We start from the raw sequence: 24,983 nt of genomic DNA, 5'->3' as shown, positions 1-24,983 counted from the left end.
ATGACCTTTCTTGATGTCCCAAACAATGTCACTGTGATCTAGTGTCAGCCTACCAGTTTTGATTCATTTCTCTTGGAAATAGCATCTACATTAGCACACCTAATTACAGCCCTGCAAGGGTAACATAGGATTAAAAATGACCAAAAACCAACCAAAGAACCAGGGGAAAGAAAACCTGGAATTCTGTAACAGATGCGCCTGCGATGCATCGTTTGAATGTTTAACAACCATCGGTTCTTTTCACAAATAATTATGTTAAATTAGAAATTCCCCACAAGGGGGCAATAGATTCTACAGATACACAATCCTCATGCGCTGGAACAAGAGGATAAATGCTGTGCGATAAAAGTCCGCATCAACCATTGAAAGCAGTGTGAGTCAAAAGGTTATGTGCATTTCCTGTGTAACTTAGTGGAAGCCCGCATTTTTGACAAGCTGGAGCCCTGATCCCAGAGGATGGTCTGAAGGCACATGGTGCAGGAACCTTGCCGAAGCTAAGCAGATCTGGGTCTACTTAGTGCACAGACGGGAGACGACACAGATTGGAACCATATGCATGCTGCCTTGTGCTTCATCGCTGAAGAAAGCAATTTGGTATTCCTTACTCTGACTAACTAAGGCTCTTCAGAATCTCAGGGGAGAGGCTGCAGCTCAATGCTAAAGCTTGCATGCAGAATGCTGCAGGTTCAGTCTCCTGCAAGTACAGACTGGGCCAGGTAAGACCCTGTCCAAGACCCTGGAGAGCTGCTTGCAGTCATTGCAGACAAAACTGAGCTAGATGGATCAAAATCTTGCTCTGTCTTATAAAGCTTTCCTACCCTTGAGTGACACTCCTTCCCTTAAAATTCACATGGCACTCCATCTTTGTAACTGGTAGTCACTGATCCAGAGTTAACTGTAATCTCTGACACCCATGTTCATAACAGTTAATGCACTTAAAAGAGCCCATATTGCATGGGGGGGGGGGAAGGATCTGTGCCACTGACCCCAACCACATGCTTCCCGCTTTATAACATGATCACAGCTGAATTGCTACACTTCTGCAGCAACGTATGAAGGGAAAGAGCGTATGGGAAGACCCCAATTTTTCATTGCCTTTTAAAAACCAACACGAATCCTGAAGTTAGTGCGCTGCAATGGATCATGTTATGGTTTTGGGTGTGGGTGCACAACATCAGTTCCTCCTACAAACTTTGTTGACGTTTACCAGGTAGTGTGAGGGCTGTTTGCTCCCTGCCTGTTGAAATTGTGTGGGGTGTGGATCGTGACTCACAAAAAAACCCCTTTTGGCATCACAGTACCACAGTGAGCACTTATGGGAGCAGTCAGACTTAAAAAACAAATAAAATAAAATAAAATGGAATTTGTCTAAGTGACAATTTGGGTTTTTTTGTGGGGGCAGAAGAAACTATTATGGGGGCCCATGTGCTGCAGGTTAGCCATGCCTGCTCTAGAGATACATGCTACCCCACCACAGTTTTTAAAGGCATTATTAGGGTTCCTGATCAATATGTGAAAAATTCCACACTGGTTGCCATTATGTTGCATGCAAAATCCTTTTACTGTTACCAATTCATCCTGCATAGGAACTTACAGTGCACTTTCCATATCTACTGTACTTCCTTCCATTTTCTGTCACTGTGTAGAGGTAAATGAAGTTATCATGGGATCCCACTGCAAGTAAGGTGCCATCTGCAATGAAAATCAGAAACAAACTGTATGCTGTGATATCCACTGCCGACTGGCATACCAAACATATTCCAGATGTGCTGAACAACTCCCTCCCTGTATAACATCATCCAGAGCTCATGTGGTGGCCTCGCTGTTGGCGATGAAGGAGGACTGAAAACACCACATGACGCAAACAGCAGGGATGGGAAACCAGATGTTGTTGAAGACCCGAGCCCCATCATCCCCTCACAACTGGCCACATTTGCCGAGGCTGATGGGAGTTGGGAGTCCGATAACATCTGGAGGACCACACATTTCCTATCCCTGCCAAACAGGATAGCCTCTCATAATCCATTACCGGATTGGCCCCAGAGAACTGTGAGGAGAAGGAAGATTGCAGATAGCAATTTTCCCAATTCCTTCCCCTGCAACTCCTGAAAACCATTTCTGGAGGCTGGGTAGAAGTGGACAAATTCCATCAACCCACATTGGTTCCCCGCCCCCACTTACTTTTAGGAACCACAATCTGGCCATAGTGCAAAAAACTATGAAAGAATCAGGTTTTGCTTTTGCTTTTTAGCATTCAATTAAAAGTATGTAAGTGGTAGGCAAATGCACCAGAATCAGGATTGGCTGGCAAAGCTACTGAGTATATGTCTTGTGGCAAACCAAGAGTCGTTGCAGTCCACGTGTGAGTCTGCCTCTCCAAAGCAAAGTTTTTCTGACCATTCCCTGCTAATTTAAACCTGGTTAGCCAATAGAAATCTGGGCTCTCCTCCTTTTCTTTTCTTATTTAAAAAACCTCCTGTTATGTTGCTCAGGTGTTGTTTAAGGCTCTGTGAAAGGTTTATGCTGATTTTTGTAAGCAGTCTCAAAAAACTTTGGAAATACAGGGATACAGATTTACTGAACATATATATATATTCAATGCATAAAAACTCTAAACATGCAGCAGAAAGGCTATTTGGAGTAAGACTAGCATAGCTGGGTGTTCCTGCAGAATGCAGGCATTTTTTCACACTTTGCATTCAGCTCAAGAAGCACCTGTGCTAACTGAGAACTCAATACTAGATTGTGAAAATATTTGTCCATCTGAACGCCTTAATTTAAAGCACAGTTAGCCATGCTATGGGCTTGGAACATGACAAAGAGTCCTCTGAAGTGTCTGCAAATGATAATGATTTCCAAGTAAGCTGATTCACACAGCAGGAATGGAAGAGCTGTCCGTGTAAAGTGGCAATTTGACAGGCTTGGGGGAAAAGAAGAGACTGTATGTTGACTGCCTCCCACAGAGAATCTCAGCCAAAATCTTACAGCACGCAGAGCTGCATCTAATGGGAGCTCCAGTATACCTCTCCTCACAAACGTAGCCTCTATGCTTGGCACACTATGACACAGAAAAAAGTTCCTTTTCAGACGAGGAACTCCTGGTTTCTGCTACAGCATGAAAGATATCCTGTGCAGGCTACTCTCAGTCAGGGTTAGAAAGTGAGATACAAAAGTTAGGAGCTAAATGGCACCTTAAGCCTAGGTTATGGGTGCTGCAATGGAGTGTCTAGGCATGCTTTTCTTATAACAAGAATACAAAGCTGAAAATGAATGAACTGCAGCTAAAATATTATGTTCATTTTTCACATGATCTAGTCCTTCCCCTGCCTACCCCCCTGATATTCTTAAGAGGGTCTCTTCCCCAGTCTTCAGAGAGTAGCTGGAAGTGGGGAGGCAGAAAAAGCTCCTCCATTCCTTCCAATAGCAGCAGTTTCAATTTGAAATCTTAGGCGCAGTACTGAGCCCAGAGCTCAGAAACTACTTGCACTAACAAAATTTCCTGTCGCAAAACGCGCCTAGAACAATGGGAGTTTTGAACGCTGCTTTCAGTATTAGCAGGGCCCCATCTGAGGACATGAATGAGCTATCCAGGATCAGGCTCAAAACAAATGGCCTGCATGCCTGGCAAATCAATGGGGCACCTGGCATGAAAGCAGCAGAGGAAAAACTTCCATCGATTCTCCTTCACCCTAAAATATTTTGCACAAAACAGGAAATGGCAACTATTAAGAACTGTGCTGCTTCCTAGGGGGGAAAAGCTGTCATGGATTATTGAAGCCACCCCAAGTCACTACCCAGCAATATGAAAATAGGTAAGTACATCAAATTATATCAGAGACTTAAAATTTTAAGGGCATAAACAACTTAACAATACACAAAGATTGTTGTACTGCTGAGTTTGACCCATTCAGCAGCTGTTTTACATGCTTGAATCATAACTCCATAACAAATTGTCCCATTTTTGTAGGGCTGCCATTGCTTATATACCTGGTGGGTTATATTTTCCATCTGAATTAACATTTCAAAATGCTTTATTTAGCCTGCTATTCATGGAGAGAAGCTGGCAAACAACACTGTTGATTCAGGTGCAGCCAAAACACAAGTGAATTCCTTCATTTCTGCACCTGCTTTACAAATGATCTACTTTGTTAATGCTGGAACGTAATCTGACGTGAGTGTTAAAGCCATACTAAGACCTATGTAATGTTACCTTGTTTGTTTGTTTTTTTAAACGAGAAATCTAAACATGTGTTTGGAAGGATGCAAACACTGAATTCAGTGCCGTTCTGCCTACCTACTGTGTAGCGCATCACCGAAAGCTGCTCATTGCCATCTGTATGTATTGAAACCAAATCTCTTGTTTCGGCATCTAGAACGAACCACCTGTTAAGAAGAAACAGAAGGGAAACATTCTAGCAAAAGCTATGACCAATTTTTTTTAAGGCTCTATGGGCTATGATCACATCCCTCTGACGTTACATTCCTAGAGACATGCGATGCTGAAAAATACATTTTTTGCTAATATGTGTTATGTGTAGTACATGCATTTATTTGTGTTATGTTTTTCTGAATATGGCACATTTTTAGTCTTTCCAGGGAGGTTTGCCTGCCACCATCTTTGTGGTCTTTTCAGCATGAAGTGAAGACCTTTCTGTTAGGTCAGGACTTTTACGAAACTTAGGTAGTCTATTCCTCTGTTTTTGAAACCGGTTTATAACTCTGGGGATGTGTGGAAAGTTCCATTCCATTGTATTAAGGTTACTACAAGAGGTCTGGAGGACAGAAACACGAGAACAGGCCTTCTCCGCAATGGCTTCCCATCTGTGGAATGCTCTCCCCAAGGAAGTTCACCTGGCACCTTCATTATATACATTTAGGTGCCAGGCAAAAACATTCCCTTTTAACCAGGCCTTTGATTAATTTGACTGACATCCTATGCTCTTTTAAAATGTGGGGTATTTTGGGGAGGGGGGTTTATTGGGTTGCTTTTATTTTGATTAAATATTTTGTGGATTTATATATTAATTTTGTTCTGTGAACTGCCCTGGGACCTTTGGGTATAGGGTGGTATATAAATTCAATAAATAATAATAATACTAAATAATAGTTTTCTTTTTTTAATGGTTTGAGGTCTAACTCTGTTTTTAATTATTTTTTACTTATCTATTGCAAACTGCCCCAATAACTTTGTATTAAAGGGTTGTATACAATTGCTGTATATGCATTGAAGGGGGTTGGACTAGATCAGGGGTCCCCAAACTAAGGCCCGCGGGCTGGATAAGGCCTGAGGGACTTGTTTATCCGGCCCACGGCGCCCCCCACCGCCCGCTCTTACCAGCGCTGCGCTGTGCGGCTGCCCACTTCCGGGTCGGAGGAGCACCGGAAATAGCTTGTGTGCATGCGCAAGCATTATTTCTACTGCACATCCGGGTCGGAGGAGGCCTGTGCACATGCACACAAGCTATTTCCGGTGCTCCTCCAACCTGGAAGTGCACTGGAAATAGCCTGTGAGCATGTGTATGGGCACGTGCTCCCCTGCCCTCCGGCCCGCCACGCAATCAGCGCTGGAGACACCAGCCCGAAGCGTGGTAAGTTTGCTGACCCCTGGACTAGATGACCCTTGGAATCTCTTCTATGAGCACAACATAAAATATATAGAACTGTGATTCTACAGCACACGTTGTTACATTTAAAGCACGCATGGAAAACTGAATACTCTTCATAGTTCCAAAGGAACACGAAGGAACGTGATTGACTCAACCTGCCAGTGGCCTGTCATGCTCAAGTTGAGCAAACAAAACTCTCAACTGCAGCAGACAGCGTGGAAGCTGGCAACGTGTAGTGGCTCAAGAGTGCAAGTCGCAGCTCGAATTTCACCTTAGTCCCACCTGCAATATCTGCATGATAGTAGTAACATGTCTGACACCATGCTTGAGGGGGAAAAGCACCCCAAGAATGGGGGAAAAGAGACACACTTCTCTTTGTGACTAAGCTCTGCAAAACCTTAGTTATGACTCTCAGAAGAAGGGGTGAGTAAAGAAGATAGGCTTCTGGAATAATGCAAAGGGCTAATTTTACAGCTTCGTCCTACAAAAAAGGTATGGTTTCAGAGAACCGGCACGCTGTGTTATTATGATGGAATAACACAGCACTCAACTTATATCCATATGGATTGATTTTCACCACCTGTTGTGTGAAGAAAACTATCCCGGTATGCTGCCACTCATGAACAGGTTGCCAACAAGGAGACCAATTACAAGTAATCGTTAACATCCCATTTGCATGCACGGGGATGCACTAAATTTGCAGTCCACAAAGGTTGGACATTGTAATTGCAGTGCTCTTAAATCTGCAAAGATGCTGATTTTTTCTTGGGCCAGAGGCAGCTGGGGCCATTTTACTTAAGCTACCAGAGTGCCATCTATAAATAGTGTGCACAAAATTAAAAACATGGGACAACAAAACAAAATTCATCTTGACATTTTAAAATCCACATCACGGGCAAGGCTACATAGTTAAGTTCTCAAGAAGAAGTCATCCCTCGTTATTTTCAAAAAGCACTCCCAAGTCTGAAAACCAGCTATCTGGAAAATGGCCTATTCCAAATGGCTTGGACCCAATTTGTGGTTAAGGGACCACATGAAAGACATAAAACATGAAGCAGCTCAGCATACCACCACAGCTTGTGAATATGCTGTGTGCAAGATGGATGGAACCAGTGGAAAAAAATGGCTGAAATATTTTCATTGGACAGCAGCAGAAACCACTTTCAATAATATCACGGGGGGCAACGCAAAAATGTAGGTTTCACCTACAGCCAATTTTGTACTGCAGCTGGATGACCGACATGTTTCAGCCTGCTGCTTTGGTGTTGAATAACATTCAAGTTTTTTTTTTAAAATGCCACCAAAATTGCTGGTGTTTGCTTCTGCTATTCGTGTTAAATCCCGACAGATCTAAAGCAGGGAAGGTGCTAATTCTTTATCGAAGGCACACAAAACCACCATACATGCAGCTTGTCATCTAGTTGGGATCTCTTATTCACTTTAAATAATGTGGCAAGTATTTTAAAAAGTGAACTTAATGAAAAGAAAATCTAGCAAAGGGTATCAGGAAGAGGAAAACTGTGTCCTTTCCTAAAATTGATTCTACAAACTGTCACGGATGACGACAACTTAATGCTACAGATTTTAAAGAAGTTTTTGGGGGGGCGGGCAGGGGAACAGGCCAAGCCAGACACCACAGGACCTTAAGTATTAATTTTACATTTCTAAGCAAAGGAAGGCAGGGATGTGCAGATCTGCATTCTTCAGTGAATGGAATAGCATATCCATTATAGTTTAAGGAGCTCTGTGCACGCTCATCGGTGGGTCCACGAGAAGCCACTGATATAGGAAGCATGTGTTCCTTTGCACAATCAGTGGCTTGGTTCCAATAGTCAAGATGTGCAGGAGCTTCAGGCACCTGCACACAACTGCTTCATTCTTCACTTTACACGAGTGAACAAGCCAGGAACCAGTTAACCATATCTTCATTCCCAACGGTGAATTAAAGTGAATAGTTTCAAAACAAAGCAGGATTTCTGGAAGCCAACTTTTACACAATGACTTCATATTCTAGCTTGTTTAGAAGCCATTAATATTAGTTTCCCAGCTCAGATGCAATAGGAAGCTATGGTTAACCGTGGCTTCCTGGCTTGCTTCACTGGTCATGCAAAGTATCCGCATATGGGTGCATAAAACTTGTCTTCGCTTATTAAGCTGAGATCTTGATGGCTTGAATGTATCCAGTGCAAATTGTTGGATTTTGCAGTATCTGCTCCAGAATTTTAGAGTTTGGTTCATCGCTGCACTGCTTGAGTCTCAAGGAATACAGAGCAACCTGGTTTGGGTGAAGCCAACCTACTGCTTTGCCTCTGGGCACTTCAGTCAAATGTCTAAGGCAGTGTGTATGCGCAAGGGCACAAGGAGCAGCAGGGCTTGGTTATACTGTGCAACGTGTGGTACCTATCCATCTTGCTATTTTATATTTCTGCACTACAGCTCCAAGCTTGCCATTTTACTGCCACTGTGTGCAAATAAAGATTTTGTATTCATTTCTATTGGCACCTGTTGGTTCTTGCCAATTCACCAAAGTAAGCGAGCAAATAAATTGGTGTTTCTGAAGTAACCATGCCCATTACCATAACCTCTGTGCAGTTCACTCCTGTGGACACATATGCAAGGTAAGGGTTCACATGTGTGTTTATACAGACATGGGAGCAGGTCCGTGATCTTTACCCCAAACACATAAATCAGTTTGCATTTTGTTGCTAGCCAGAGAGGACATTGACTGAGTATGTTGTTCCCATCAATGCAGCATGTTGATTAGTGCCTTCCATACATTAGGCATAGCTAATGGAGGAGCATTAACATGAATCTACATTATGACTGTTGGGCCCAGATGAAGTTGCCAGGGACTCTATGGGTGTTTTGCCTTAAAGTATGGAGTTCTTTCTTTTTTGCTTACACCGCTATTGTGCTCTTGATGTTACCCCTAGGACAGCACAGAGTATTAACTAGTTATATGGGTGCAATTTCTAGCATAGCTCCCGTGATCTTAGCTGCCAGATAATTAATTTTAATCAAGACACTGAAAGGAGTAGCTACGTTTTCCTCTAAAAAGCAAGCAGAGAGCGAATTTAGGTGTTAAGTTCACTTGAGGCAGTATTGTTTGCAAACTTTTTTTTTTATGAATAGTGTGTGCATGTGCTGTCACGAAGTGGGTGGGATAGAAGGATAAGAGAGTAACCCCATGAGATTAATTTAAAAAGAAAACCAGCAATCCTTTAGACCCCTGGTCAGCCCTGTTAAAACTTACAAAACTTGGGCTACATGTCTGGCACTGTCCACATACGAGACAATGAATGCCCCAAAGCTCCTACTTTTAACGAAGACTGGTGCTTTTTCATTCACTTGATACATGCATGGAAGGTGTCTACTTATACAGACCACGACTCCGTGAAATGAATTTCCTGTGTATGAAAATCCAGCAGTTCACATGCAAAGCTCTGTTGGAGCTTTTTATTACTACAGCTGGGTTTCGCTTTGGGGAAAATATACATTCCTCGAGGATCTCTCATTTCCAAGTGAAAACGTAGGCAAGCAAGCAGATGGTAAACTAGCCCAGTAAAGTTGTAGCAGGCTGTGAAATGTTGGGCTTGGCTGCAAACTAAACATTAATACTTTTGATTGGTAGAAGAAAATGGGGGGGGGGGGAGGGAAGTCACTCCATAATTCTCCAAGCAATAACAAAATCGCAGATCTCTGGGAAAAAAAATCTCTTGTGCTTGGCTTTGTAGAATTGATGACTCAATTGTTAAGCAGTTGATGGATGTTTGGCAGTTTGAATGCAGAGCAAGCATGATAAATGCCTGTAGGGCTGAAACAGGGTAAAAAGACAACATATATAGGTGTTGTTGTTTTTTTTGCAAGGTTCATTGGCTCCGTCTTGACAAAATTTGAATGGGATTGCATTGTAACATATCACTGTGCTGATCATCACAATACAGCCCTTCCTACCCCCTCCCAAGTATTCAGTTCCTCCAGCCTACAGAGAAGACAAAATTTTCTTATGTTTCAGCAAAATTGAGTATGGAAAACAGAGTCCTCTTATTTGGGAGAACATCTGATCTAAGGAGTTTTCCTTATTATTCCAAAAGACGTTTGCATTTTACTACCATGAAAAAACAAAGGATGACAATATGAATACACGAGATCTCTAGCTGGAGTAGGTCAGCTTTGTTTTGCTTGCGTAACGATAAATTCCATTGGCTTAAAAAAAATATAAAAACGTGTTAATGTGTCACCATTATATTTTTATGTTCTCTTCCCCCCCACCTCCCCAGAGGAGGTTACATACCTGATATGTAGGGAAAGGAGAATACATTGGAGTGAAACAAACAAATTACTAGAACAATTTCCTGAGATATAATAATCGCATTTGCTTCGCTTGAGCAGAGGGACAAAAGCATTTACCTTCCTGAGTGTGTTCCTATTGCTACCACTGTTCCACTTGGATGGAAGTCAGCACAATGTCCTGGTTCCTGAAAGACACATTTTGGTCTTACGATTTAGGCTGAAACCTAGTTAACATTCACACAAAAACAACATATATGCCAAACTGCCTCACCTGGACTGAAAAAAAAGGAAAATGGAGCAAGCACCACAGTTCTAACTTATGAAGCAAGATGGCCAGTGATTGCTACAATATTTATTGCCCTCGTAGTAAGATTTGAATCAATTAACTCTTTCCCGCAAAAATAATATTTCCGAATAAATTAGTTACTCAGGTACCCTGATGATATGGAAAGAACGGTACTCCAACTCTCCATGATAAGAGATTCAATAGAAGAATACAGAATGGGGATGGGGAAGCTGTAGTCCTCCATCTGTTGTTGGGTATCAACCCATCAGCTCAGTCAGCGTGGTCAGGGATGGTAGCAGCTGTAGTTCAGCAACATCTGGAGGGCTAGAAATCTTAACCGTCCCCTCAAAAGTAAAGGTAAAGGGACCCCTGACCATTAGGTCCAGTCGTGACCGACTCTGGGGTTGCGGCGCTCATCTTGCTTTATTGGCCAAGGGAGCTGGCATACAGGGTTATGTGGCCAGCATGACTAAGCCGCTTCTGGAAAACCAGAGCAGCACATGGAAACGCAGTTTACCTTCCCGCTGGAGTGGTACCTATTTATCTACTTTGACGTGCTTTCGAACTGCTAGGTTTGCAGGAGCAGGGACCGAGCAACGGGAGCTCACCCCGTCGCGGGTATTCGAACTGCCAATCTTCTGATCGGCAAGTCCTAGGCTCTGTGGTTTAACCCACAGCGCCACCCGCGTCCCCTACCTCATGCCTAATTTTGAAGGGGACAATGCAAGAGCGTCTTCACTGTCCCTAATTACTAAAGCACAGTATATGTGTGTAGTGCAAGGAAGATACCAAGCTTACTAGCTTCAATGAAGGGGAACCGTAAGTAATGAAAAATGAAGAAGAAACTTAGAGTTGCTTTCAACTAACCCTTACCCAGAGCAGACCCAATGAAACTAATGACCTGAAGTTAGTTCTGTCCATTAATTCCAATAGGCCTATGTCTACAATCCTGAGGTTCCATGTTCATATGACCACTAACCAGACTATATTAACGCCACACTTTTCTATTGTTCTTAATAACATGCGTACAAAAACACTGCCAACCCTCCTCCACACCAACAAGGCCCAATGACAAAGCACATGTGCTCTACTTCTGAGCTATGCCCCGCCCCTGACACTGCAAAGGCACTGCCATTGCTTGTTATGAGATGTAGTAGTACAGGCTGGCTCCACCCCTAAGAGGAAGCTCTACTTGTGTAGGCAGGGAAGCGTCCTACGATTACAGCTGACAACCTCAGAAAAAGAAGCTCGCATACCTCCACCAACCTGGTCCATTCAAGTGTGTGGTCCGCTGAGTTCCACATACAAACTTGCCCATCTTGAGCACACGTTAAGAAGAGATCTTTAAAAGGATGTGTCGCCAGGCCCCAGAGCTCGTCTGTGTGCCCCTATAACGTAAGCAAAGCAAACCTGAATTACTGGACAGATATCTATAACCTGTAAAGGTAAAGGTAAAGGTAAAGGGACCCCTGACCATTAGGGTCCAGTCGTGACCGATTCTGGGGTTGCGGCTCTCATCTCGCTTTATTGGCCGAGGGAGCCAGCGTACAGCTTCCGGGTCATGTAGCCAGCATGACTAAGCCATTTCTGGTGGACCAGAGAAGCACGGAAACACCGTTTACCTTCCTGCCGGAGTGGTACCTATTTATCTACTTGCACTTTGATGTGCTTTCGAACTGCTAGGTTGGCAGGAGCAGGGACCAAGCAACGGGAGCTCCTAGGCTCTGTGGTTTAACCCACAGCGCCACCCGCGTCCCTCTATAACGTGTACCAAACCAATTAAATCTCAATGGCGCAGCTGAAGTAGCGGGTGGGTTGGACAGGGGGCGAAGTGAACTCACCTGTACTTCCACTTGGAAACCGTCATTAAATGTTCCCCGCAAAATAAAATTCCGCGAAGTGCCAAGTAGAAATTGGTCAGCTTTGCCTTCTGCTACAGCTCTGATTGTCCCATATTGATCAGGAACCTAATAAAACAGATTTCCCATAAGCTCAATTATTTTAGTCCTCAGAGCATAACAGTTATAATTTCTAAAAACAATAGCATCTTGAAGCACATGCCGAGCTGAGGAGGAATTTGGAAATGGGTCTAAATCGGCACCAAACTATTTTAAATCTAGTGCTCCGCTCATGACATACAATACAATACTTGTAAAGAACACATTGAATGGTGTGGAGTAAGGACAGCTATCAATATTTGCCTAACAGGCTAGTGGTTAAATTTGAGGGACATCCCTGCTGGTTAGACCCCCTGCTGCCAACTTATCCTCCCACTTCTCCCAAAGCAAGGCTTTTCTGGACTTGAGGAGGGATTGGCAGGGAAGGCAGAGTGCTCAGAGACAGGAGTGCGAGATCCAGTTTGGAAAATGGGTCTGCTTAAAGGGCAAACTGTGCTCGCCTCAAACAGAGCTGCTCAAATGAAGACCGACTCTGTCCCTACTCATCAACAGGAGCAGCCTGGATTATTGAAGCATCAATAAAATGTTTCCTTGGTGCCGATGACAGCAGCATTTAGAAGTGGCTTGCTGGGTTGAGTGTAGCTGCAGTGCTAGTTTCCTGGCAAGGAAAGGAGGGGTGAGCGGGATGGGAGGGGAAGTTGGTGTGGTGCAAATGCCAACTTGATCTTCCTGCCTGTGCATTTACACCATACTGACCTCTCCATTTCCTTGCCCCTCCTGGTGTGAAACTGACCTGCCAGGAAGCTAGCATAGTGGCTCCACCACATCTGGCAAGACGCTTCTGGCAACTATTTTTTAAAGGCCACTTAAAAGGAGCAATCCCACTAAATTCTATAAGTGGCGGGGATGATTCTTAGAATGCACCACTAAGGAGTTGTGTTGCACTGCTATCTGATTTCAGAAACACAAGCGTTGAAGAAGACTTCAGAATGGATACAAACAAGGAAGAACCTGCTATACTGAACTCTTCGCTGCGCACCGTTTTAAGTAGTCTCAATAGAATGAAGGCTTCTCATGCAAGTATGTTAAAGACATCTCTCAACACATGAGGAACAAGCGTTGGGAGTGATAAAGAATCTTAACATCTGCTGGCTGCTTCCTTACATTTTCTATTATAAAACGTTCAATTTGCTTGCCTGTCTAATGCCAAGTAGCCCTATAAGAGGAAATAAAATGGGGGACGGGGGACGGGGGACCTCAAACTAAAAAAATGCAAAGATGTTTATCTAACTACTATATTTTTCCAAGAAGAGTTGGCAGGATTTTTCAGCATCAAATAACAGCTGTATACAGAGAACATGGCACATTAACAAAGGGAATAGGATTAGGAGAGATAACAATCTACATCACTCAAGTTGCTGTTTACCAAGTTCAATGGTGATTTATATCCAGTTGGCATCTAACTTGTTGATTTTATTAATTATCTTTTTAAAATGACTCTTTTGAAGCCATTTCCCTTACCGAACAGGTATATTAACACCCCCAGAGGCTGTGAATTCATCACCGCAAATAGAGATTAAAATGTCATTTTGCTTTTTACTGGGAGTTGCCAAGGCCAGGTGAGGGGCGTGCTGGAGTGGGACTTGGCAATTTTGGGTTCAAGCTGCCGATCACCTGTGGATTTCAAGACAAGCTGTGATGCATCTGTCATGTTTCCCCGTTTGTAAACTGGGAGTGGCACTGAACTTAACTTCACAGATAAAACCAAGGGCAGAATTAATCAGCAACATCTCTCTGCATGGTGTTCAGTAAGATGGAGCAGAGCTGCACAGACATCACTTTACACAACCCCGATTCAATGGGGCTTACTAAGGAACACTTCTCACTGGGTTGAGCCCCAAGAAACGTATTGTGGTACAGACATGTGTTGGCGAGAGTCCACCACGGCAAATGTGGAAAGTGGGCTTGAAGTGAGCAGGCAAAGTTGTATGAATATGACAGAAGGGAAATAGCCACATGTGGGCAGAATAGGCTTAAGGGTCTTGTGTTCCCTACCAACTCAATAACAAGAAGAGCAACAGCAGTACCACAATTGCTACGTGGTTCCATTTCTTTGGTGACAGTAATATGCCTACCTCTATTTCCCTTTCAGGGTTCAAGTCATGATCCCACAGAATTATTTTTCTGTCCTTCCCACCTCCAGTGAGCAGCATCCCGTTCCTCATTTGGCAGAGGGTGAACACGCTGCCATTGTGAGCTTTGATTTGCCGACTGATCTGATACACACCTGTGGTCACAGCAGAAAGAGTACTAAGTTGCTATAATGGTTTTGCCAGTTTACACAGAAGAATAATCAGAAAAATGAAAATATTACATTAAAGGCAGACACTTTTTGGGGGGTGAGTGGGGTGGGTATTTTTTCCTATGTAGATGGTTTCAACAACACTGTGATTTTCTAGCCTGCCAAAACTGGAACTTAAAAGTGCTTACAAAGTAGCTTCCAATGGCTTCATGATCACTCCTGTTGGGAACTTGGTGGTCAATTTCCTAACAGAGATTCTAGGCGTTCAAGGCTGCCTGAATTTGCAATCTAACTATGCTGTGGAATCTTTCGCCCTAGATCCTAGACTGGCAGAGGCTTCCCACTGCCATTCTGTAGTGACCAAAGTCCTCTCTGAATATTATAACAAAAGCATGAAGTCAGTTTGGATGTCCCTGTCTCAGTTTAGGAAGCTATGATATGCACAAACCTTCCGCCTGCACACTCCACACTCGCGCTACCCCCTTCCATCCTCCTTTCTCAGCAGCAAGTTAGGAAACCATCAGTTATCTATGATTTCCCATTACATCTGAACTGGGAAACTAGGGTTTCCAGATTGGGGACAAGCTGGAATCTTAAACCACACTCCTGGTTTGGGCGGAACAAGAGACTATGGGCTTGTAAGTTTAACTGTGGTGTGCCAACAAGGGAAATGGCTACATGTGCAGGCATAGGCTTATCTTGGCTTGCTAATGTGATGATCTGAACTGGGCCATGGAATCATAAAGATTTGGAGAATGTCTTGTAGGCCATTTAGTTCAACCACCTGCTTGAGGTAGGAAATCCAGAGCTAAGAGCCTTCCTTTCCCCCCAAGCAATGGTTGGCAAGCTTCTGCTGGAAGAGCAACAGTGAATAAGAGCCCACAATGCCTCTGGATAAATGGTCCTATTGTCAAATCGCTCCAGTAAGAGGTTTCTTCTATTGTTCAACCAAGATTTGCTCTGCTGTTAATTCAAGTCCATTAAGATCTAGTCCTTTCTTCTGGGGCAGCAAAGAAAAAGAAGAAAACGACTTCTGGAACTAAAACATATTCTGGGGCTAACTGCCTTGGTGAATCAAGGTTTGAATAAAGCTACATATATGCTTTTTAAAAATGATTTGATGTCTTTTTAACTTTGATAGATAAAACAGAACCTCTAGGCTCGGAGGCAGTAGGATACTGAACGCCAGGTGCTTGGAGGGAGTACGGGGTGCTTCCAAGCTCAGAGGCTCTCATAGGTAGAAGCTATCTGCCCAAATTTTCAAAAACAAGAGGTGTGTCTGCGAGAGGAGTGTGTGTGTGTGTGTGTGTGTGTGTGTGTGTGTATTGTGAGGGCCGGGGATGTCTAGGGTGGCTTTAGTAAAAGTTGGTAATGCTACGGTTTGCTATTTTTCTACATAAACACTGAAGGATGAATTCAGAAACAAATGTAAAAAAACCTCTATAAAACCTGCATTAAGTGCAGCTCAGGTGTGAATTGGATTACTGGTGTAAAGGCTTTGCACGTAACAATGTGCCCAGATATTTTAATTAGAAAACCTTACCAAATAACATTAGTTCATCTGGCTGCTACTGCAAAGGGTTGGTGTTGGGTTTTTTTTTGTTAATCTTCAAGATTAATTTTTAAAGGGCAGATGCCATTAGGTGTGAACTACCATCTGTTCTAGGATAAAATGTATATATAACAAATGTGTGCCTAGCTTCAAAGCTCTCCATAAAACCCAAGTGAAAGTAAAAGATGCCAACTTTACTTAGCAGGCCATCCCTAGGGAGCAGTTTGCTTTATTTCTCGATGTAAGCACAGAGACACACACACACACAGACCTAAAACTCCATTAAAGCCATGATAAATTCAACAGCACACATCAGCCACAAAAAGCCCAACTCAACAAAATCCTGGAACCATTTAAATAATTAATACATTCAACTTTTCATTATGGAATATTTGCTATGGCAACTATAGCAAAAGAGCCATTTGCTTTAGGTGGGTTATTATGATATTAAATGTACGATCCATTTTATAATTAAATTTTTATTTTATTCTTTTCTTCAGAAAGAAAATTTGCTGAAAATATATATATTTGCAGTTAAAACGTCCTGTTCTGACAGTATGTTTTTTCTGGCATGCCCATTTAAGCCCCAGCATTTTAATTAGCTGCCAAAAACAACAATTATCCTTGGATTTAAGAGCTACCTTAGGGCTCAGCAATGCCAGACCTGCATATGGCTGGTTGCAAATAGTAATTCTTAAATTGAAACAAAACGCTGGCCTATAAAGCATGCTTAACTTGAAAGGCAGAAAATTAAAATTAGAGAAAGCTCTAATGCCAGTATCTGGTACATTACTTTTTTTTTTTACGTATTCCTTTCATGTGTGTGTCAATATTAAAGACCAAATACTGCTATATAAAGCTGCATTATGTTAAGACATCTTCTCCAATGTGATACATTACACATTGAAGTTAAGAGGTTTTGCATTGCTCATGCATATTTCTTAGTGTGCCTCATCCTAAGCACTGAGCAACTGCAGAAGCGATTCTTGACAATCTCAATCTCATATGTCAGGAGTGCTCTGATGGTGTTTCCTGCTTGGCAGGGGGTTGGACTCGATGGCCCTTGTGGTCTCTTCCAACTCTATGATTCTATGATTCATAGCCCATATGATGGCGCATATGCTGATATTTAAGATGGGCCAGGCTAGGTAAGCCAAAGGATCCATCTAGTCTAGCTTCCCAGTTTTCACAGTGGTAAGCTGGATGCCTCTGGGAAGCCCGCAAGCAAGAGATGGAAGGCAATTGTTCTTTGCCTCTTCTGTTCCCCAGCAACTGGCTTTCAGTGCCATGGTGTCCCTGAAACCGCTGGAGGTAGCAAATAATCACTGACAGGCCTACCCTCCATGAATTTGTCTAATGTCATCTAAACCACATGCCCCCACATACTGCAGCAGCGACTTCCAATAAGCACATGCCATATGAAGAAATAGCTTCATTTTGGCCGTCCCGAATCCAAGTCTCTTCTGAAGTATACTAGTAGAAATTGTGGTTTTTTAAACCATGTTTAAAAATTCTTGCTGAGAAGCATGAACGGGAAATTTAAGCGCTTGCTGATTTCGGAGCAGCCTGGGAGAAAACTGTATGGTTAGCCCGTAATATGAAAGCAGGTTTTTAAAAAATCATTATGGCTACTGCTCCAGTGTGTCAAAATGGGAAGGAAATTTGCTGGAGGGCAGTTCACTAAGAGTCACCTGGTGTTTTTTCATGGATTGACACAACAGGCTGAAGATGTATGAAACCTGCATGCACCTGACAATTCCTTCGACTACCTTTGTAATTCCTTGCATTTTATGAATTTTTAAACCTATCTGCCCCTATATATATATAAGCCAGTTTAACAAATTGCCATACCTTTCGATCCTTTCCCAGGAGTGGCTTCTACAGCAGTTTTGCTCCATATAAGCATTATCCCACCTGAGTCTCCAGTGAGAACATCTCCGTTTCCTAAAAATGCTAAGCACTGAACAAATTTGGGTTTTTCGTATTTCTAAAAAGAAAGAAAGAAAGAACAACAAAATGCATTTTTTAAAAAATAGTACAATATGCAAGGCAGATGTACAAAAGCAAAACAGGCACAATCCAAAACATCTCGTTCCAGAGACATTTCCGTGGGCTGTTTCAAACATGGTAGCAATCTCTCCATCTCAACCATTGCTTTGGAAAATGTGAGGGATGACTGCCATTCATTATGCCGTAGCGCTTGAAGAAGAAGAAGAAGAAGAGTTTGGATTTGATATTCCGCTTTATCACTACCCTAAGGAGTCTCAAAGCAGCTAACATTCTCCTTTCCCTTCCTCCCCCACAACAAACACTCTGTGAGGTGAGTGGGGCTGAGAGACTTCAAAGAAGTGTGACTAGCCCAAGGTCACCCAGCATGTGGAGGGGCGGAGACGCAAACCCGGTTCACCAGATTACAAGTCTACCACTCTTAACCACTACAACACACTGGCTCTTGAGTAGAGCAGCAGCAGGACAACATGATTAGGCTGGTCTCTTCCGTTTTCTGCTTTCACTGCTGCTTCCACCCCACCCCACTCTGTGGAGTTCAAGACCTGTATCTTGGAGACTGAACATGAATTTAGAACTCCACAGGATAAGGAGAATAGAGGTGCTAGAGAAACCAGAAAAGGTTTTGAAGAGGGCAGCAAAGATGTTCAGCTGAGTATGGGAAACAAGTCCAACAAGATGGATGGAACTGGGTTTATTTAGCCTGGAGAAAGGAATACTAAGAAGGCATGATAGTGCTCTTCAAATAAATAAAAGGCTGCCACATAGAAGACAAAGACTTGATTTCCGTTGCCTCAGAAGGCATGACTATATCTAACAGGCTTGATATCACAGGAGGGAAGACTTTAGTTGAGTATTACGAAAAACCTTTCGACAGCAAGAGCGGTTCAACGATGGAAATCGTTACCTAGATGGGTGGCGAGCTCTCCTTTCCTACAGGTCTTCAAATGGAAGAAGGACAGCTATCTGAGGGAGATAGACTCTTTCTCTGGATTCCCTATGTCAAGCTGATGGCTGGGCTAGAAGATGGCCTAGAGAGCTCCATCCTGTTATTGCATGAGGTGGAGACATGATTATGAGTGGGAATATGGCTCACAAGGACAAGGTTTAGTGACCTTGCACTCCCTTGCCCAAAATCACTCTCTCGAGGCTTTGCTATGTGCATTTTACATTGGAAGTAGTTAAATGCATGTCTTTGTGTAGTCACTCAATATATTAGATATGGGACCTATTAGGCAGAACAGTCCTTTCTTCTCCACAACAGTTATCTAAGGATCATCAGTCTGATAAAATCAGATGATCTTGACTACCAAGGAAAGAAGCTTGTCCAGGGAGGAAGAATGCTTACCCCAAAAATCCCTTGCTTCCTTGTCAAAGAATTGCCGCTCCAAGTCCAGAAAAAAATATGGGATTTGCCAGATGTTATTATTGTGTCTTTGTCAGTTGGATGGAATGCTACTGCAAGAACAACTTCGTTTGTAGTCTGTTGAAACAACAAAAGGCAGTTACCACGGTTAACATTCCTGCTTACGCAGATAAGTGGAGACAATTCACCGTTATGCAAACAAATCCCACATAATGGGCATGCAAATGAGTATATTTATTAATAGCAGTTCATTCTTGCTACCTGGGGTTCTCCAAGCCACTGTTCCCTGCACATGCCTGCTTTGAATGTACTCCATCTTTGCCACCAGGCTCCTGAACTCTGTCCCACATTTTTAAGGAGGGCTTCCTACTTTGAAAAGAGGCTTTTTCAGAATCACCGAAGAGGAAAGGGAAATATGGAAAACCTTCCATCGTGAACTTCCTTCAGTTAATTTATTATAGGATCCAAGCCCATGTTATCTGGAATACATTCATTTCCCAATGCTAATAATATGAGGCTGAAAGCAGAAGAGATCTAGGGTTTAATCCCACCTACACACTAGCCTCTCTTCAGTTTGCAGATGTGAGAAATAGGGCGAGGGATTGAGAAAATGACATTAGGTTCTTGACACATACAATGAAAGATCCTTCATAAAGATAACTTCTGTGTCAGAAACCACGTGTGGCTTTGTAAAAGCACCAAATAAATAAAAATAAACATCATATATCCTGAACTTTTGCAAATATTTTGCTCTATGAAGCTCTAAAATAGGCTTTCTAAGATTATCTGACTTACATGGGCTTCTTAAGTTTTCCATTCACATTTCTCAATATCAAACACTAAAGAAGCTGCCGTCTCAGATAACAAACATTTACTACAGTTCACGACATGTGTATCTGTGTAATGATTTTGTACATATATGTACAGGATACTGGATATATGAATTCTACTAATTACCTTAATCTCAGCTACTTTTGATCTCTTCTGCCAATCCCAGACAGTCAGCATGTGCTCGTTAGAATCATCGATCACACACAAATGTGTACCTGAGTCCTTAAGAGAAGAAATTAGCAAAGCATGTCATCATTAGATGTAGGCTAAGCTACAAGTCAGATAGAATTCAAAACAGTGGAGAAGACCTTCCAATTGCTCCTTCCTAGACCTTGGCTACAGCTTGTGGTTAGTGAGGAGAGAGTTTAACCATAAACCCCAGTTCGGATGACATGATGAGCCAAATATTGCCTTATGGTGCAGCACTAAAAAGGGCTGAGGAGGAAAAAAATGGCTGCAACGTCACTCCAAGAGTCCACACATTTGCTGGTCTTGGTAAGCCACAGTTTGGCCTACCAAGTCATAAGAAGCAGGCCAATGTGATGTATGCAGATAAAACTTGTACAAATCCATTTCCCTATTATTTCGATAATTATTTGAGGTTATTAATACCTAGCATTCAATATTTACAATGACATTTTACTTACTTTCAAGTGCAGATTCACACACAAACCAGGTGCAACAACAGCATGGCTTGGGTTACATGCTCAATCTGTAAATGACTCTGAACGTGGAAGGAAATTGGCCACAAGTGGCCAGCTTAATCTTTCTGCTAGACTCTCAAGTTGCTACGTGTAAAATCTTGGCACACCAGAGCAGCTGCTGCTCATGCTGTGGTGTAGTAGTTGAGAGTGTTGGACAAGAGCTGGGAGAACAGGGTTCAAATCCTCACTCAGCTGTGAAGCACACTAGGTGACCCTGAGACAATCACACAGTAACATAAGAATACAATCGCATCTGGACAGGCTTAGGGTAGATAACATGCCCAACATTAGAAATGCTGGAAACGTCTTATCACATCCTAAAAGTCAATTCAAGCAGCTGATTTTCTCTTCTACCTTTGTCTAGTATACTGTCCACTGCCACATATCCCTAAGTACATTAAATGTGCCCAAGATGTAACACATGCACATGTTCCATTGGTGCTAAGTTAGAGAAAAACTACTATTAAAGTCAGGTAGGTCACATTTGACCTGAGAAACCTCATACAGTGGTGCCTCGCAAGACGAAAAGAATCCGTTCTGTGATTCTCTTCGTCTAGCAGTTTTTTCGTCTTGCGAAGCAAGCCCATTGACGGATTAGCGGATTAGCGCTATTAGCGGCTTATCTGCTGATCGGATCAGCTGCTAAGCGGCTTAGCGGATTAGAAAAAGGGGGGGGGGAACCAGCAGGAACTCGCAAGACATTGTCGTCTTGCGAAGCAAGCCCATAGGAAATTCGTTTTGCGAAGCACCTCCAAAACGGAAAACTCTTTCGTCTAGCAAGTTTTCCGTCTTGCGAGGCATTCGTCTTGCGGGGCACCACTGTACTTGTTTTCTTTTTCTACAAAACCTCACTATTTTGACAAATGTAGGATGCACTGCTATCACCACCCCATCAGAGATGTAGAAATACAAATGTTTATGCTACAAACACTGATATGGCAAATGCTGAAGTACTGAGACTAGACAGTTGCTATTTAAAGAAATGGATAGGGCTAAGCTATTTTTGAAAAGGGCAGAAGTGCAAAGCAAGAGTTTCCTTATTTCCTGTTCTAGGTCAAGTCCAACATCAGAAGGGAAAACAAATCCTTTGTATCAGAGCTTGCCAAAATTTAGCCTTCCTGAACTTCCTCACAAGAAACAAATCTTTCAGCAGGTGTTGAAACAAATACACAATTCAGCCTTCATTTCTATTTCTGGCGTTGCTTGTGGACTTTGTGGGGTTCTTTTGTGTGTTGTTGTTCGGTCATCTGTCCTGTGTTGCACCATGGAGAGCTATCTACCCTCTAGAGAGCCGCGTTTTAGTAGAATGTACACACCCATCCCCACAGTTCTCAACACTCTTAAGTTGCATGTTAGGTGACTCATTCTGTTTTTTCATTATTTTTCACAATTAGGGCAATTCTGGGGGGGGGGGGATAAAATGTCATAGCATAGACTTGCTGTCAGCAACTGTCAGAACACTAATTGATGGAGATTTCCATAGGATCTGGCTGCTTGAGAACTAAAGTAGGGCTGGGGAAACCCATGGTCCTCTCGATGCTGTCGCATGCCAACTCCAATCAGCCCTAACCAGGCACTGCCAATGGCCACTGGCAGAACCTGGAATACAGTAACATCTGGGAGGCCATGGGTTTCCCATCCCTGAGCTGAAGCACCACAACTCCCATGCCACTGTACTGTGTGCATGTCATGTGTTGATCCAGCGCACCATGCTGCTGTAGGAGGATTGGCTGGAACTGCTAGGCTGACAATAACCTTAGGACAAAGCTTTGTTGTACAAAGCTACAATGCCCTGATGCAGTTAACTAGCAAACAAGCAAACAACAAGAAGAATGCACAGAAGTTGCCTCTGAGGATGGCTGCAATTGGACAGACTGAGTTGGAAACCATGCACCAGCTTCATGAGTACAGCACTCTGCACACAATATGAAGCATCTTCTTCCATAGTGGAAAAGGAACTGATTAGCAGCATGGATGGGGCAGACTCTCCTACTCCCTTTATCTGCCACTGGATGCAGGTTTACAAACAGGTTAGCACAAGTCATACTGCAAACCCTCAAAGCTACTTACGTCCCTTAAGTCCACAGAAGTAATGCAATATCAAGTTTTGTTGCTTAACAACAAAATACATACAAATCCACAGGTGTTTCACACAACCTTGCATATAGTAAAGGTAAAGGGACCCCTGACCATTAGGTCCAGTTGTGACTGACTCTGGGGTTGCGGCACTCATCTCGCTTTTTTGGCCGAGGGAGCCGGCGTACAGTCATGTGGCCAGCATGACTAAGCTGCTTCTGGCGAACCAGCGCAGCGCATGGAAACGCCGTTTACCTTCCCGCCGGAGTAGTACCTATTTATCTACTTGCACTTTGACATACTTTCGAACTGCTAGGTGGGCAGGAGCAGGGACCGAGCAACGGGAGCTCACTCCATCGCAGGGATTCGAACCGCCGACCTTCTGATCGGCAAGTCCTAGGCTCTGTGGTTTAACCCACAGCGCCACCCGCGTCCCTGCATATAGTAGCTAGTTCTTTAAAAAGGTGATGTTGTGTACTATATATGCCTGTCAGCCATTTCCTTGCTGTATCTTACATGACTCTGGTTTGATTGAGAGGGAGGGGGTGATGTTGTAAAATCCAGAAACTGTTTTTTGTTTCGTTTGTTTAAAAATGCATTTCCCTGCTTACCGCTTTTGAAAAATCCAGGCATCCTACTCCACGCTCGAAAGTCCCAAGGCCAATGACTTGCAGAGTTGCCACACTCACCGAATCCCATACTCTAACATGGGGAGGCAAAGACTGAAAATAAAAACAATTTCATGGAAATGGTTACTGAAAGGAGCTGAAAATAGAAACATGCAAAATTAGCCTTACATTAAGCAGTTTAATCTTTTGGTTGAGGTGAACACCACCAATTACTAAGAAAGGAAGACCTTGCAACAATACGGGTAACTGAGCATGCTGCTTTTCAGATCAACCTTCAGAAACAGGATTTATAGTGTAATCTTATACGTTTGCTTTAAGGCAAGTTCCAATGTTGTTTGCTCCTAGGCAAGTAGGTATAGGATTTCAGCCTTACTTGCAAACACCTTGTCACGAGAGGGGGAAAGTGCATTGAAACACCAGTCTGAATAGCAACTAACCAGGCATTTGGTAAAACAATATTTGCAATGGGTGGGATCTAGAGCTGAACAAGCTGAAATCTGTTCACATCACAGGGTTCACCCCCTCCCCAAAAAAAGCCTCCCCTGAGGGATTCGTGATAACAGACACAAAAAAGCTAATAAATCATGAAACTAGCAAAAATGACTGATGCAACAGGCTCTGAAATGAAGATCAATCTGCAATTAATCCAGAATGCGGCAGCTAGACTGGTGACTGGGAGTGGCCGCCGGGACCACATAACATCGGTCCTGAGAGATCTGCATTGGCTCCCAGTACGTTTCTGAGCACTATTCAAAGTGTTGGTGCTGACCTTTAAAGTCCTAAATGGCCTCGGTCCTGTATAGCTGAAGGAGCGTCTCCACCCCCATTATTCAGCCCGGACACTGAGACCCAACGCCGATGGCCTTCTGGCGGTTCCCTCACTGTGAGAAGTGAGGTTACAGGGAACCAGACAGAGGGTCTTCTCAGTAGTGGCGCCCGCCCTGTGGAACACCCTCCCATCAGATGTCAAGGAAATAAGCAGCTATCCTATTTTTAAAACACATCTGAAAGCAGCCCTGTTTAGGGAAGTTTTTAATATTTAATGCTGTATTGTTTCTAACACTTGATTGGGAGCTGCCCAGAGTGGCTGGGGAAACTCAGCCAGATGGGTGGGGTATAACTAATAAATTATTATTATATTATTAGGTCAACTATCAGCTGGTGTAACTTCATTTCTTTGGAGTGAATTAGTCAAAACGTGACCTCGGTCAAAGTGTCTCTTCCTCCCAACAGCCAAGTCGTCCATCTATATATACTTTGCAGAGATGAGATTGGCTTTAAGTGCCAATCACAGCTATGCACAGGACTGTTTATGAGTGCTGCCACTTTGCTGTGTGCTCCTGCCGTGCTTTTTTGCCAAAGGCTTTGGGTCTTTTGACTAAGGCACGAGGTCATGTTTTGTTTTCCTTGAAGCTGTGAGAGCACATGGGTAG

At 43.1% G+C, this 24,983-nt stretch overlaps 1 protein-coding gene across 8 annotated transcripts in view; it reads right to left on the bottom strand.

Annotated features, from left to right (window-relative positions):
- EML4 (EMAP like 4) overlaps positions 1–24,983 on the bottom strand; it is a 159,378-nt gene that overhangs the window by 9,607 nt on the left and 124,788 nt on the right. For all 8 annotated transcript variants that reach the window (XM_083494222.1, XM_083494226.1, XM_083494221.1 and 5 more), the window contains 10 exons: positions 23,533–23,643; positions 20,268–20,363; positions 19,293–19,427; positions 17,789–17,924; positions 14,219–14,370; positions 12,027–12,152; positions 11,442–11,573; positions 10,017–10,084; positions 4,295–4,383; positions 1,595–1,692 (listed from right to left, as the gene is read on the bottom strand). In XM_083494222.1, coding sequence (XP_083350348.1) covers positions 1,595–1,692; positions 4,295–4,383; positions 10,017–10,084; positions 11,442–11,573; positions 12,027–12,152; positions 14,219–14,370; positions 17,789–17,924; positions 19,293–19,427; positions 20,268–20,363; positions 23,533–23,643 — 1,143 coding nt within the window. The remainder of the gene's footprint in view (positions 1–1,594; positions 1,693–4,294; positions 4,384–10,016; positions 10,085–11,441; positions 11,574–12,026; positions 12,153–14,218; positions 14,371–17,788; positions 17,925–19,292; positions 19,428–20,267; positions 20,364–23,532; positions 23,644–24,983) is intronic.

Source organism: Podarcis liolepis (assembly GCF_965112155.1).
Source record: "Podarcis liolepis genome assembly, chromosome: 3".
Classification (NCBI taxonomy): domain Eukaryota; kingdom Metazoa; phylum Chordata; class Lepidosauria; order Squamata; family Lacertidae; genus Podarcis; species Podarcis liolepis.
This window is presented reverse-complemented; position numbering and strand designations above follow the sequence as displayed.